At 32.3% G+C, this 13,833-nt stretch overlaps 4 protein-coding genes across 4 annotated transcripts; 2 read left to right on the plus strand and 2 right to left on the minus strand.

Annotated features, from left to right (window-relative positions):
• Nucleotides 1–243: 243 nt before the first annotated feature.
• Nucleotides 244–3,028, minus strand: LOC101504895 (chloroplast stem-loop binding protein of 41 kDa b, chloroplastic). Its single transcript, XM_004494469.4, has 10 exons — nt 2,783–3,028; nt 2,538–2,672; nt 2,261–2,347; nt 2,023–2,113; nt 1,857–1,911; nt 1,629–1,689; nt 1,230–1,451; nt 975–1,091; nt 759–848; nt 244–491 (listed from the first exon to the last, which is right to left on the minus strand). The coding sequence occupies exons 1-10, from the start codon at nt 2,882–2,884 to the stop codon at nt 315–317; spliced, it is 1,137 nt and encodes a 378-aa protein (XP_004494526.1). The 5' UTR covers nt 2,885–3,028; the 3' UTR covers nt 244–314.
• A 344-nt stretch (nt 3,029–3,372) lies between these two features.
• LOC101505200 (AP-3 complex subunit mu) lies at nt 3,373–6,583 on the plus strand. Its single transcript, XM_004494470.4, has 7 exons — nt 3,373–3,599; nt 3,686–3,896; nt 3,971–4,060; nt 4,328–4,575; nt 5,396–5,605; nt 5,769–5,976; nt 6,090–6,583. The coding sequence occupies exons 1-7, from the start codon at nt 3,565–3,567 to the stop codon at nt 6,333–6,335; spliced, it is 1,248 nt and encodes a 415-aa protein (XP_004494527.1). The 5' UTR covers nt 3,373–3,564; the 3' UTR covers nt 6,336–6,583.
• A 616-nt stretch (nt 6,584–7,199) lies between these two features.
• Nucleotides 7,200–8,361, minus strand: LOC101505519 (psbP domain-containing protein 1, chloroplastic). The gene is made up of 3 exons (XM_004494473.4): nt 8,202–8,361; nt 7,693–8,118; nt 7,200–7,556 (listed from the first exon to the last, which is right to left on the minus strand). The coding sequence occupies exons 1-3, from the start codon at nt 8,301–8,303 to the stop codon at nt 7,335–7,337; spliced, it is 750 nt and encodes a 249-aa protein (XP_004494530.1). The 5' UTR covers nt 8,304–8,361; the 3' UTR covers nt 7,200–7,334.
• A 1,354-nt stretch (nt 8,362–9,715) lies between these two features.
• LOC101506288 (alkaline/neutral invertase A, mitochondrial) lies at nt 9,716–12,824 on the plus strand. Its single transcript, XM_004494474.4, has 6 exons — nt 9,716–10,519; nt 10,742–10,904; nt 11,080–11,291; nt 11,514–12,007; nt 12,145–12,193; nt 12,293–12,824. Exons 1-6 carry the CDS (start codon nt 9,791–9,793, stop codon nt 12,617–12,619), a joined length of 1,974 nt encoding a protein of 657 aa, XP_004494531.1. The 5' UTR covers nt 9,716–9,790; the 3' UTR covers nt 12,620–12,824.
• Nucleotides 12,825–13,833: the final 1,009 nt, after the last annotated feature.

Here is a 13,833-nt window from a genome sequence, read left to right on the forward strand (position 1 = left end):
AAACTAAGTAAAGTTCAACTAAAGATTGTTCTAGTCAAGATTCGAATTTAAATTTTCTTGAGCAATTCGTCTTTAATTATAACTCGTTAACTACTTAAATCCACAAAACAATGATCACATTCCACCGACATGATAAATTGTAGGTACAAACATTCTCTTACTTTTAAAAAAAATATTACTTAATGAGTAGCTCATGAAGATTTCACTTTATATGATTTGACATTGTAGCAAACCCAAACATCCTTTTTTTTTTTTTTTTTTTTTTAATTATGTGAAATACTAAAAATTGAAAGAAGAATAATTTATAATGATGATCATACACTAACAAGACTCTTGCCAAGAATTATATCATCGGTTGAAAAATCAGGCTCTTTGCGGAAAGTTCCTCTACCAAAGTCCAAGTTATATGAGTCTGTAAGACCTTCTACAAGGCCAAAATCAGGTTCCAACCCAAGCACACTCTTTGCCTTCTCCACTGATGCAAAGAAATGCTGCACAAAAAAGAAAAATGAAATATTAGTGTTTGTTCATTATAATTTCATAAATGCAAAAAAAAAAACAAATAATTCATTTTCCTCTATTGAGTTTATCTAGGAAAAAAGGATGTCTAAAACAATATATATCATTAGGCCAAAGATGATGATATAGTCATAAGGTCTACTTATTAATGACCTATTAACCTAAGCTTATAAATTACTATCTTAATTATTCAAACTCTAATTATTCCTAGTCCTTGTTTTTGGGATGTTACATTTTACCTGGTCACGAAATGGAAATGGCTTCTTTTTACCAAAATCGAAGTCTTTAGGGTTGTAGTGAATGATCTCTGGCTCTGGGAACCCACCAGCCTGAAAAATGACCAAAAATAATATAAAAAAATTACTTGGTTCAAAGTCAAAATAAAGACATTATCAAAGAGTTTTCCAGTATTTTCTACCTGTGACCAAAAATATGATATGGCATGGATTGCTTACCTTAGCACATGCTTTTGCTAATCCATCAAATGTGACATATTTGTCTCCTGAGATGTTGAATATTTGCTTGCTGGCCTTATCATTTCCAAGAACATTCACAAAGGCTGTTGCCAAATCCTGTCATAATTGAACCATATTTTAGACAAAATCACAAAATGCCATAAACTCATATACTGTCATATTAATTTCATTTATAGTATATGATCCGCTAAAGAACTGTAATATCAAAAGGTGGATTCATTCATTCACTCGTACCTTAACATGACCAAGTTGTGTAATCTGTATTCCTGAGCCGGGAATAGGAATCGGGCGACCGGCTTTCAATCTGTGGAAGAACCATTCTTCAACAGGATTGTAGTTCAAGGGTCCATAGATATACACTGGCCTTATAGAAGTCCAATTAACATCCTTTGATTGCAACAAGCTTTCTGTTTCAAGCTTTCCCTTGTGCCTGCTCTTAGGGTCAACTGCATCAATCTATCAACATGTGTATATAATAAGTATCTAAACAACAACAACTTTGAGTGTAATAAAATAATGTGGATGACTACAACATATTTTCTAGTAAAACAAAAGAATATGGATGATTGGAAGCCTCAAACAGTTGCATCATGGCAAAACACATAATATTGAAAAGTAAAAATGTAAACTGACCTCAGCATGAGGTAATATATCAGATTTGAGATAGACACCAGCAGAAGAGCAGTAAATGAACCTGACATTTAGAACCAACATTTAATTTAATTTAATTATTATAAACAAAATGGAGATCAAACTCATTTTTAAACTTAATTAACTAAATGACTTGTATAATGAATAGATTAAGTAATGGCAATAGCATTCATAGTTGAATAGTCTTATAAAACTAGTGCTACAACTCACTGTTCCAGATTAGGAAGAGCATCAATTATGGGCTCAACTTCCTCTGCCTCTCTTCCTGAAACATAACAAATGATGATTTGGATTTCAAAAGAAATATATCATAATAAAATCACAATCAAAATTTTAAATTGTATAGAGTAAGGTGAACAAGTAGGAATCTAAATACCATTTATGTCATAAACAACATCAAATCCTTGTGCTGAGAGACTTGATTTCACAAAATCATAGTCCTTTCTGTCTCCTTTCAAATGCAAGATCTATATGAAATTAAAAATATTACATTACACAAGAATTAACGGTCCATGTATGATGGTAACAACTAACAAAGATGAAAAATATCACAGCATGCCTATTTGCCTAATAGACAGGTAATAGTCCAATGTTTGCATTTACAATTAGCATACCTTGGAAGAGAAATCAGCAAAATCAGTGTCTGATTCACCTGGCAATTGTTGAGTGATAGGTGCTTTTCCTCTTGTAAATAATGTTACCTGCCAAATTCAATAGTTATTTAAGGCTTCTAAAATATCTAGTTAAAGTTTACACAGTTATTTTGACACACAAATTTGAGTATAACACTTTCACTTCTTCTTTATACGATTTTTATAATTACGGCGTTTGTGTGAAAATAACATATATATTTTGTGAAGTTAAATAGGTAAATGATATTATTATGTATACCTGGTGACCTTGTTTGACAAGGAGTCTAGACAAAAAGACACCAATGAATCTAGTGCCACCCATGATGAGGACTTTCTTGTTGGTTGATGCTGATACATAAAAAGACCCTTTTGGCTGCCATGTTTTTCTTTTCAACTGTAACAAAAATTAGCAAGCATGTTGAGAAATTGTTATAGTATAGTATAGTTGATTGCATTGCATGAAGTACAAGTGATGAATTGATGAGGAGAACGAATGAAGGGGACCTGAATATGAGTTTGAAATCTAGTTCCAGTGAAATCAGAAAGAGAGGAAGCTAAAGGAGGGAAAGATAGTTGATTCTGTTGGAATGCAACCAATCTTGCCATGCTGCTTGTGTTGTGTTGTGATGAGGTGTGGAGTGTAGTCCACTCAAATAAATTTTTCAAGTTTCAACTGTTTCATCATTTCCTCTTATTTTTTGTTGTCATGATAAGACAACCACTCACCTCCACCTCATTTCCCTTCAATCCACAGCCTTTCATTTCCCTCCCTCTTTTAACGTCTTTTTATTTTATTTTATTTTATTAAGAATATATACTTTTTAGAATCAAATATTAACAAAATAGTATTAAAAATTAAAATCAGACATAATAAAATCTATTTATCATTATTATAAGATAAAAAAAATTGAACCACCCACCTAATATAAGAAAATTTCATGATTGAGATTCTAGTTATACTTCTAGAGGTCAAATAAGAACATACACACACAAAACAATGGCTAAGATACTTATTAACTGTCACGGAGGTTCCATAAGTTAAAATGGGCTAGGCCCACGTATAAAATAATTAGATATTTGATTTTTACACCTCTATGTTTACTCATTCACCCATTCTTACTTTTTAATTTTAATTTTTCCAAATTACTCTTTCATCCCCTTTCTGGATGATTGATTCTGAGTTTTTCCTTCAAAAAAAAAAAAAAGGTAGTTTTTGTTGATAGGCAATGAGTTGTGGTGTCTGAAGAAGTGAAGTGATGGAAATCGAATGAGAAACTGATCGAGAGATGTTGCAGTGCATATTTCTTCTCTCCGATTCCGGGTAACTAACTAAACCCTTCTTTTTCAATTTCAATTTCAATTTCAATTTCAATTTCGATCTTCATTCCATTACATTCCATTGGACAGAGAGGTCATTCTAGAGAAACAACTCACCGGTCACCGTGTAGATCGGTCAATATGTAACTGGTTTTGGGACCACGCTATTTCCCAACCCGATTCCTTCAAGCAACAACCCGTCATTGCTTCTCCTACACATTATCTTTTTCAAGTTTTTCGTCAAGGAATCACTTTTTTGGCTTGTACTCAAGTTGAAATGCCCCCTTTGATGGCCATTGAGGTTATTTCCGCGCTTTCCAAATTGCAATTCATAGTCAACAACGCTACTTTTTTTTATTAACCATCTCGTTTTAGTTTCTTTGTAGGGTAGCTGATGTTCTCAATGAATATCTTGGAGGATTGAATGAAGATTCAATCAAAGACAACTTTGTTATTGTCTATGAGGTATTTCTATTTTTCTATGCAATCATTAACTTCAGTGGATAATTTTTACTTCTATCATTAAATCATATGTTTGTTGACATTTATAATAATTTAAGAAAATTGAAGTGATTGAATAAAACTACTTTTATCGGTATTGTATTGACTCTTTACCCTTGCAATGTTCATTCTTAAAATGTCACCAGAGTGTTATCAGGCTTTTTTTTAACACCTTTTGGTTTGTTGTTTTGTTTAGATGTAAAAATATTCAATTTGTTTTTGTTATTGAAGCTGCTTGATGAGATGATAGACAATGGCTTCCCACTAACTACGGAACCAAATATCCTGCAAGAGATGATAGCTCTGCCAAATATTGTTAGCAAAGTCTTGAGTGTTGTGACTGGCAGCAGCTCCAATGTGAGCGACACGCTTCCAGGCAGTACAGCATCTTGTGTTCCCTGGAGAACAGCTGATCCTAAGTATGCCAATAATGAAGTTTATGTAGATCTTGTTGAACAAATGGATGCCACAATAAACAGGTCTATGACTCTATATGCTCATATATGCTTGTTCTTATCTTTCTCTACTTAACATTGACAATTTTATGGACAGTTTGTTTATTTGTAAATTATGGTCTTATTAACTTTTTATCTGGTGAAACTTGGAAAATTTAAAGACTTCAAATTTTGTGTTGAACATTGGTTCCTTTTCAAGTAAGAGGGGTTCTTATAATTCATTAAGGTTGAAAGCTTTTTCTCTGATAGGTTACTGTATAGCCTACTGGGGTATACTCCTTTTTCATCCATAATCTCTCAGTTTGGCATAATTCAATCTTATTTTACTGGTCTGAAGTTCCTTATATCACTCCTTAACTTCCAAACACAATATTCCTTGAAAGACTACATGACTAAGTAAATGCAGATGCAGCTCTGTGAAGCTTTAATCAGATGAAATAATTTATGTATATGATGACATCATGTTTGATAAATTGCAAGTTACACATGATAGATGTACCAATCAAAGAGGGACAACTAAAACTGACATTGACTTTTTTTTAATACACTTCATTTCTAACAAAGGAAAGAGTTAAAGAAACTGTGATCTTTGGTTTCTTTTCTTTTATTTCTCTTTCTTTTTCTATTTTCCCTCTTAAGCCTTTTGCTGGCTTACCGAACAGGATACTAATGATTTTTCAAAGTTTGAACTTGTGGAACTTTATATGGTTGAACTTTTATGAAGGATCATAAAAGAAACCATAATCGTCTTGACTTCTAAGACTCTTCCTTAGTAGTTTTCATCCTGTGCATCATTTATTTCGTTTTCTTTTATACTTGTTGCTAAAAAAATTTGTTCATTCAGGGATGGTGTTCTGGTGAAATGTGAGATTAATGGTGAGGTTCAAGTAAATTCCCACATCACAGGTCTACCTGATTTAACTCTTTCATTTGCGAATCCTTCAATCCTTGATGATGTGAGGTTCCACCCCTGTGTTAGATTTCGGCCTTGGGAATCCAATCAAATTCTTTCATTTGTCCCTCCTGACGGACAATTTAAGCTAATGAATTACAGGTATTGTGTCTAGCTATACTTGATGTCTGAATTAGGATCTGAGACCGTTATTTGAAAAGTCAGATTGGACAAAGATATATTTGTGAGTGTTAGATTTCACTTCATGGTATTCCCAAATTTTATTTTTCTTAAAAGTTCTGGGTACTTCTCTTTTCTTTTTCAGAGTTAGAAAATTGAAGAGCACCCCAATATATGTAAAGCCACAGTTGACTTCAGACAGTGGGAGATGCCGTCTTAATGTAATGGTTGGCATGAGAAATGATCCTGGAAAGACGGTTGATTCAGTTAATGTTCAGTTTCAGCTTCCTCCTTGTATCTTATCAGCTGATCTTACTTCAACTCATGGAACAGTGAACGTTCTTTCTAACAAGGTACATAATAAGCAGCAATATGTCTGCTTATTTTTTATCTATTGTAGATCAAATTCTTTGTTCTGTTTTCACAATGTAATTTGAAGCTTTCTTTTTACATCTAATTCTATCAGACATGCACTTGGTCCATTGGCCGGATCCCAAAAGATAAAGCGCCTTCAATGTCTGGAACATTAGTGCTCGAGACTGGATTGGAACGCCTTCATGTCTTTCCCACATTTCAAGTGGACTTCAGGATTATGGGTGTCGCCCTCTCTGGTCTGCAAATAGACAAACTGGATCTGAAGACTGTACCCTACCGTTTCTACAAAGGTTTTCGAGCTCTTACCCGAGCAGGTGAATTTGAAGTTAGGTCATAATTTTGCATTACCATTAAGTCCTCTGTAACGTGTCGTGATTCTGGACATGAAATTTGGTTGCATGTACATGGCTTATTTAATTTGCAATGTAAGTTGATATGTTTTATTCTGGTTTCAAGAATTCAAGTTACTAAGTATTGAGTGAGCCATGTCCTGGTTATATGAATTATCTTGATTTTCTAAGAGCCATGCCACTTGTATACATTGAATCTGAATTTTTTCATTAAATACTGTCAAAAATTTGTGGATATCCATTGTCATCACTAGTCATTAGTGAGAAAAAAAATGATATTTAGGCTTCGATGCAAGCTAATTTTAGGCATTAAACACCATCAGTCGTCCATCTACTACTAAATGGAGCTTGTTTGTTCCAACTTCCAAGTGGGTAAAACTTAAAAAATCATATGAATATGGATTAATTCGAACTATGTTGATATTTGGCGCAATATAAGCAATTGGTTAAAGGAGAGAATAGATAATCCAATAAAAAAATATTGAACTTCTATCATGACCAATTGACCATGGCACAATCTTAGAAGTTGGGATTATAACAAAAATGAACAAGAATAGAAAGTGAATGAGTGAATCTTTTTCATTACCATCTTAATCCACACTTTGATACATCTGTACAAAGTTATTCAAGCTGACTTCAGTTACTACCATCATTAACAACACTAATTGAATTAAGAGAAATGCAACTTGACCAACTCATATACAACTCAACACAATTCACTTATTGCTGCTTATTAGTTGCGGATGCCAATTGAATATGACTTAGATTCACTTATAAAATGTGGCGATTTGCAATTTTGATTGACTTAGATGATCATAGCCGTGTAACAGACTAACAGTAGCGCATGAATATGAAAACGAAGGAGACTTGCATAAATTGAATTGAAGAAAATTTTACAATTAGAAATTAACTAATCAAATAAATGACAAAAACATACACAAGACCATAGAATGATGGAACATTTTGATTTATTCAACATTCTAGTTCTAACGAATGATCTTGTTTGCTCGAAACGAGTCCATGACTCGACGAAGTTCACTCTCCTCTTCTGAGAAGACATTTTCAGGCACTTGTAATCTCAACTCATACAGTTGGTTGTTTTCAACTCCTAGAACAGCGAGGTACCTCCTATTCCATTCCATACGGACCACCCGGTCTTGTGGCATAACAGCAAGCTCATTGTTACTAGCATATGACTTAATGTTCGCCTACCAACACAATAAGCTCACTCAATTAATCATTTGATTTTATTTTACAACAAGAAGTGATATAGTACATGCATGATTCCACTACCATATATTATAACAATCCAAGTTACAGCGAAAAATGTAATTGTTAACTAACCTCAACTTGATAATATAACTTGCCATCATCAGCAACTCTAGAAGAAGTAGAAAGAACATTGGATTCACGTCTAACACCAAGTCTTGTAGACATAAACTCGGTTAGATATTGATTAAGAACTTTCTTCCCAGCTTCTTGAGGTGGACCCAAATCTTCAACACTTTTATATCGAGAAGATGAAGGTGAAGAAACTTCAACGGAGAGATTTTCATCGAGAACATAAGGGTCCCTAAAAAAAATATCAGCACCAGCACCTCGTACTTGAATCCAATTTGAGGGGTACTTGAATGAATAGCCATCAAATGTGTCGACATATTCGCGAAAAATACGAGGTTGTTGAGCCAAAGCTGAATAAGCATCTGAGAGAATGTAAGTTGAGAAGATCAATGACATTGCTTTTCTTCTCGGAACTGAAAAAGCTTTAATCTGATTATATATTAGAAGATATATAATTAAAGATAGTAAATAAATAAGTAAATGAAATGAAATGAAAATGAAATGAAATTTACTGAATTGGATGTGGGGGAAAGGGAGCAGCGAGGGGAATGGAAGTGAAACGGCGTCGTCATGGGTCGGAGTTGAAAACCCATTGTTGTGATTGTGTTGGCCATTGCAACTCACACACACCAAATGGATAGAATAGAAGGAAGGAAGGAAGGAAGGAACAACAACAATGGGATTCATTCCATCTCAATTACGTTTTTACCCCTTCTCTCAAAATAAAGATATTGGATATAATTTTCCTATTTATATTAAAAAAAGCTTATTATTTAATTAAATAGAGAAGTATAAAATTATAAATAAAATCATTTAAATGAATGATAAAAAAAAGTCACATCAAAATCAAAACTTATATTCCTATTATTATAGATAAAAAATATAGATATGTTTGATTAAATCATGCACGAATTATGACATTGAATAATAAAATACGTCATATGATTAATGAATATAATAAAATATTACAATTCATTACTCATTTATTGAACATGGTTATTTATTAATTTAATCGTTATTTATTAACCATAATTTTTATGTGGTCAAATATATATATATTAATCATTTAAACCGTATTTAGATATATATAGTTTTCAAGTATCCAAACATATATATGATGTTTAATGATCATGATTTGTATTCAAATATACACATGAAAATTATTGTTAATAGTCATTCAAATTCGTGGTTAATTGTACTCGATTTATGATTAATAAGTAACAACACATCATTATTCTCCCTCCACTCTTAAATATAAATAAAATTGTATCAACAACATAATTAATATATTTGATCAAGAATTTAAATTAAATATATCAACTGTTATCAATTTAATTTTATATTATATTTAGGATTAGAAGAAGTATATATCTATTAATCATCAATGAATATCAATTGCATTTAAGAATCCGCTGTGGATTTTTGTTGTAAAAATTTGTGTCACAAAAGCATAAAGATCATAGTGGGTTCCACAAAATAAAATTCGTCTTTAATTTTGTAATAATTTCAAATAAATTCTGATATTATAAATATTTCAAAAAGATACATTACTCTATTTAACTATTAAATTGGTCGTTATATATATTTAATAACTTAGTATCAATTATATTCTTTATTTTAACAATTTAATATCAAGGAATTCCATATATTTAATGACATGTTATTAATTAAAGTTTCTATCGTCCTTTTACAAATATTAATATAAGTAAAATTTGAAAGATAAACACCTTCTTAAAATATTTATAGTTAGTAATCTATTTGAGAACGCCTACAAAGACGAATTTGGTGGTTTGGGGTGAACTACAAATCCCAACCGTCATGTTAGAAATAGATACGGATAATTCAACATAAAAATCTAAAATAAATTGTTTGCCAAAAATGGAGGGAAAAAAATAAGCAATCTGAACAGTGTGGATTATGCGGTGAGAAATAGAATTTTGGTTCCCAAGTTAACATTTTCTCTTCCTATATACTTATAAATTCACATAACTATTGACCATTATTTTTTGTTTCCAAAATTAAAGACAACATTTCTTCAACATCCTTGGCTCACTCAATTTGTTTCTTGGATAATATTGAATTTTTTTCTTTCTTTTCTGTGATGACCGTTATCAACGTTATTAGCAATTGTACCATGAAACCATCCTCAAGGATTCTCGTAATTGGTCGAAAAAAACCATCTTTTCTATCAAGATGTCACCATTCTCTAACAATGTCAACATCTATATCTAATCCTGTTCTCAATCTTGATCTGAAAACCAAGCACAACCCTTCTCGCACGTTAAAACCAGGACGCATAATGAACGGTTTTCAAAGAGTTTTGGGTTTACCCTCTTGGAGTTTTGGCCATTCAAGAACAAGTATCACTTTTAGAGCAACAAAAACAAAAGAAAGTTTTTCTTGCATTGGTGGAGTATCCTTCAAGGCACGTGAATTCTCAGATTCTGTTAAGACCACACGTGTGAATGGTGAGAGGGTTTATGTGAAGGGTGTGAAGCCATTAAGAATTGACAAAGATGATAATAACAAGGGTGAAAGAGACGAAGAAGAGTCTCGGTTCGAAGGTGGCGATGAAAAGGATTTGAAGAAAGGTGATGAAGAAGAGACGGAGGTTGAGAAAGAGGCGTGGAAGTTATTGCAAAAGGCGCTTGTTACATATTGTGATACACCTGTTGGAACAGTTGCAGCAAATGATGATTCGGATAAAGATTCACCATTGAATTATGATCAGGTTTTTATAAGGGATTTTATCCCTTCTGCTCTTGCTTTCTTGCTCAAGGGAGAAAAAGAGATTGTCAAGAACTTTCTCCTTCACACTTTGCAACTTCAGGTAATAATAATCTTCAGAGTCTTTTTTGGTGTGTAATTTTTTTATTTGTTTCTATGAACTTCTTGCTAAATTAGTCGTCCTTGATTTGCCACAAAATCTCTTGCCTCATGTTAAACTATATCATAAATACAGTTTAATTTTTATATATTGTTCAAATATCAACATGTTATGAGGATGCATGTCTTTTTATTGATGTTGAACATATATATTCTACTGCAACAGAGTTGGGAGAAAACAGTGGATTGCTATAGTCCAGGACAGGGCTTGATGCCTGCGAGTTTCAAAGTTAAAACTACGGAAGTAGATGACAATAATAAATCAGGAGAAGTTTTAGATCCTGATTTTGGAGAATCGGCTATTGGTCGTGTTGCTCCTGTAGATTCAGGTTAGTACTATTATTTTTATAGACAAATGTTAGTGGTTAATTTGTTAGGAGAAGATAAGTTTATTAGCAGTAGAGATCGAACCATTAATCTCTTTAAGGTTTCTCGTGCATTTCCATAATATGTTGATCAGTAAAATCTTAAGGTGAGTTTTTTCTATGTTTGGTTCTTTGATAGGATTGTGGTGGATCATCCTACTTAGGGCTTATGGGAAGCTCACTGGTGACTACAGCTTGCAAGAAAAGTTGGAAGTTCAAACAGGCTTACAAATGATCCTCAACTTATGTTTATCAGATGGATTTGATATGTTTCCTTCTCTGTTAGTTACTGATGGATCTTGCATGATAGATAGAAGGATGGGAATTCATGGCCACCCTCTTGAGATTCAAGTAAGTGTAATGCCATGTAAATAACCTATGTTTGCATTCTTGTGCATGTTATTGTTTAGAATCTATCTCACTTTATGGAGAGTTTTTTGTGTAGCCCATAGATAGTGATAAATGGACAGTTCACTCGTAAATTTGTAGTATTTAAATACCTAGTGTTTATCATATCTATATTTTTTTTAAACAAATCGTTGTTCTAACAGAAAACTTTGTTCTACTTTGTAGGCATTATTTTACTCGGCTCTTCGATCAGCGCGCGAGATGGTTGTCATAAATGAAGAATCTAATAACTTAATTGGAGAAATTAACAACAGACTAAGTGCATTGTCCTTCCACATTAGAGAGTATTATTGGTTGGATATGAGAAAGGTGAATGAGATATACAGGTACAAAACAGAAGAGTATTCTTTTGATGCAACTAACAAGTTCAACATCTATCCAGAACAAATTCCAATGTGGCTAATGGATTGGATTCCAGAAGAAGGTGGTTATCTCATAGGAAATCTACAACCAGCTCACATGGATTTCAGGTTTTTCATGCTTGGAAATCTATGGTCTATTGTTTCATCTTTGGGTACTCCAAAACAGAACAAGTCTATTTTGAATCTCATTGATTCAAAATGGGGTGATCTTGTTGGTTGCATGCCTCTTAAGATTTGTTATCCTGCCTTGGAGCATGAAGAATGGCGCTTAATTACCGGAAGCGACCCTAAGAATACGTACGTATAAATCAATCTTTTCTCTCAATTTTCCTTCTGTTTTTTGTACAGATACGTTAGACCCAATATAAAAACATCATACATATGATATTGTATACATATTTAACCAAAACTATATATATGTCTAACTCGTGCAGCCCTTGGTCATATCACAACGGTGGATCTTGGCCTACTCTTCTCTGGCAGGTATTTTTTTTCTTAAATGATGAATGTTATGGTGTCCATGACAATTATGAATTCAAACATTATTTTGTTTTTCCAACTAATGTATGTAAACTTCTTCAGTTTACACTGGCATGCATCAAAATGGAAAGAAACGATCTAGCTGAAAAGGCGGTCGCTTTGGCTGAGAAAAGGCTTCCATTTGATTCATGGCCAGAATATTATGACACAAAAACAGGAAGATTCATTGGAAAACAAGCTCGGCTTTTTCAAACCTGGACATTGGCTGGATTCCTTGCTTCTAAGATGCTTTTGAAGAATCCTGAAACAGCATCATTGCTATGTTGGGATGAAGATCTTGAAATTCTTGAAACATGTGTTTGTGCACTTAACAAGAGTGGCAGGACAAAATGTTCACGTAATGTTGCAAAGTCACACATTCTAGTGTGATTGATGTTCACAAGACTTTCACTGTTGTACAGTTTAACTAGTTTAGTGTATATATATATGAATATCATCATGTGTATGGGTTGAGTTTCATAGAATTTAGTATAACATTTTTTTAATTGTTGTGACTATGATGACTAGGGCTTCATTTTTTTGAGCTAAGGGGAATTCATATAGTCATTCTATCTGTAAATTTGCAAATATATATGTAAATATTGATTTTTATTTTGTTATTATAGAATATTCTTTTATTACAACTTAACTTTTTCCTTGCCACTGATGTGGAGATCTTTGCTTATACTTAATAAAAAAAATTAGCAACTGATTATGGTTTTGAAGAAATCATGGATATCTCAACCACGAGAGAACACAAATTACTTATAACGGAGATGAAGCATCAAAATTTGAGTAGTCAAAGAAAAACGAGTCTTCCCTTCTCTTAACTTCTACATGATTTTATTCATATACTCAATTTCAACTCTAAAATTGCAACATTGTATCAATATACTTCTTCAAACTATCAAAAATATATATAACTATGAGTCTTGACATTGAAAATTAGATGAGTTTAGATAAGACAAATATTGTAAAAATGAAACAATAAAACAAAAATTGCACCATATAATAAGAGTAGAGAACTTTTGACTTTAGGAACTTTTGACACATTTACTCCATTTTATAACCATAGTACATATTAAACAATGAGTAATTATGAAGTAGAGTAAATGTGTCGAGAATTACTCTTAGATTTAATCTATTTCGTTCATATATAATATAATAGAATATATATATTCAAAGAATAATTTGTCTCAAAATATGAGTTAAGGAATAATATGTTTTGGTATAAAGTCATGTTATTATGTCGTACATTATGTATCAAGTTTAAACCTACGACTTCACATTTACTTATAAATTTTTATAATAATCATACAATCTGATCTATAGAAAAAGAAGAAAAAAAAACGTATTCTCGTATGGGGATCAATTTCACTCTAAAATTGCAGATATATTGTTGTCACGGGAGGAGAAAGACTGCCCCTGGTGAAAAATTGGGTCTTTGATCAATAATGTCTTTCATATCAATATTTACATCAAATAATACTAATAGAAATAATAAACAAAAAAAAAAAAAAAAACTATACACTACTTCAGTTTTATTCATTTTTTTCTATCATTTTTCAAACATTTTGTTCACTCTCTGTTTAACGCAATTAATA

This window comes from Cicer arietinum, chromosome 3 (assembly GCF_000331145.2).
Source record: "Cicer arietinum cultivar CDC Frontier isolate Library 1 chromosome 3, Cicar.CDCFrontier_v2.0, whole genome shotgun sequence".
Classification (NCBI taxonomy): domain Eukaryota; kingdom Viridiplantae; phylum Streptophyta; class Magnoliopsida; order Fabales; family Fabaceae; genus Cicer; species Cicer arietinum.

Coding starts and splice junctions, on each gene's coding strand:
- LOC101505519 (XM_004494473.4), bottom strand. CDS start 8,303: ATGGCCAACACAATCACAACAATGGGTTTTCAACTCCGACCCATGACG. Junction 8,119..8,201: donor TTTCCCCCACATCCAATTCA/GTAAATTTCATT, acceptor ATATATAATCAG/ATTAAAGCTTTTTCAGTTCC. Junction 7,557..7,692: donor AGTTATATTATCAAGTTGAG/GTTAGTTAACAA, acceptor TTGTGTTGGTAG/GCGAACATTAAGTCATATGC.
- LOC101504895 (XM_004494469.4), bottom strand. CDS start 2,884: ATGGCAAGATTGGTTGCATTCCAACAGAATCAACTATCTTTCCCTCCT. Junction 2,348..2,537: donor TTGTCAAACAAGGTCACCAG/GTATACATAATA, acceptor TGAATTTGGCAG/GTAACATTATTTACAAGAGG. Junction 492..758: donor CATTTCCATTTCGTGACCAG/GTAAAATGTAAC, acceptor TTTTTTGTGCAG/CATTTCTTTGCATCAGTGGA.
- LOC101505200 (XM_004494470.4), top strand. CDS start 3,565: ATGTTGCAGTGCATATTTCTTCTCTCCGATTCCGG. Junction 3,897..3,970: donor CCCCTTTGATGGCCATTGAG/GTTATTTCCGCG, acceptor ATCTCGTTTTAG/TTTCTTTGTAGGGTAGCTGA. Junction 4,576..5,395: donor ATGGATGCCACAATAAACAG/GTCTATGACTCT, acceptor TTGTTCATTCAG/GGATGGTGTTCTGGTGAAAT.
- LOC101506288 (XM_004494474.4), top strand. CDS start 9,791: ATGACCGTTATCAACGTTATTAGCAATTGTACCATGAAACCATCCTCA. Junction 10,520..10,741: donor TTCACACTTTGCAACTTCAG/GTAATAATAATC, acceptor CTACTGCAACAG/AGTTGGGAGAAAACAGTGGA. Junction 12,008..12,144: donor GGAAGCGACCCTAAGAATAC/GTACGTATAAAT, acceptor TAACTCGTGCAG/CCCTTGGTCATATCACAACG.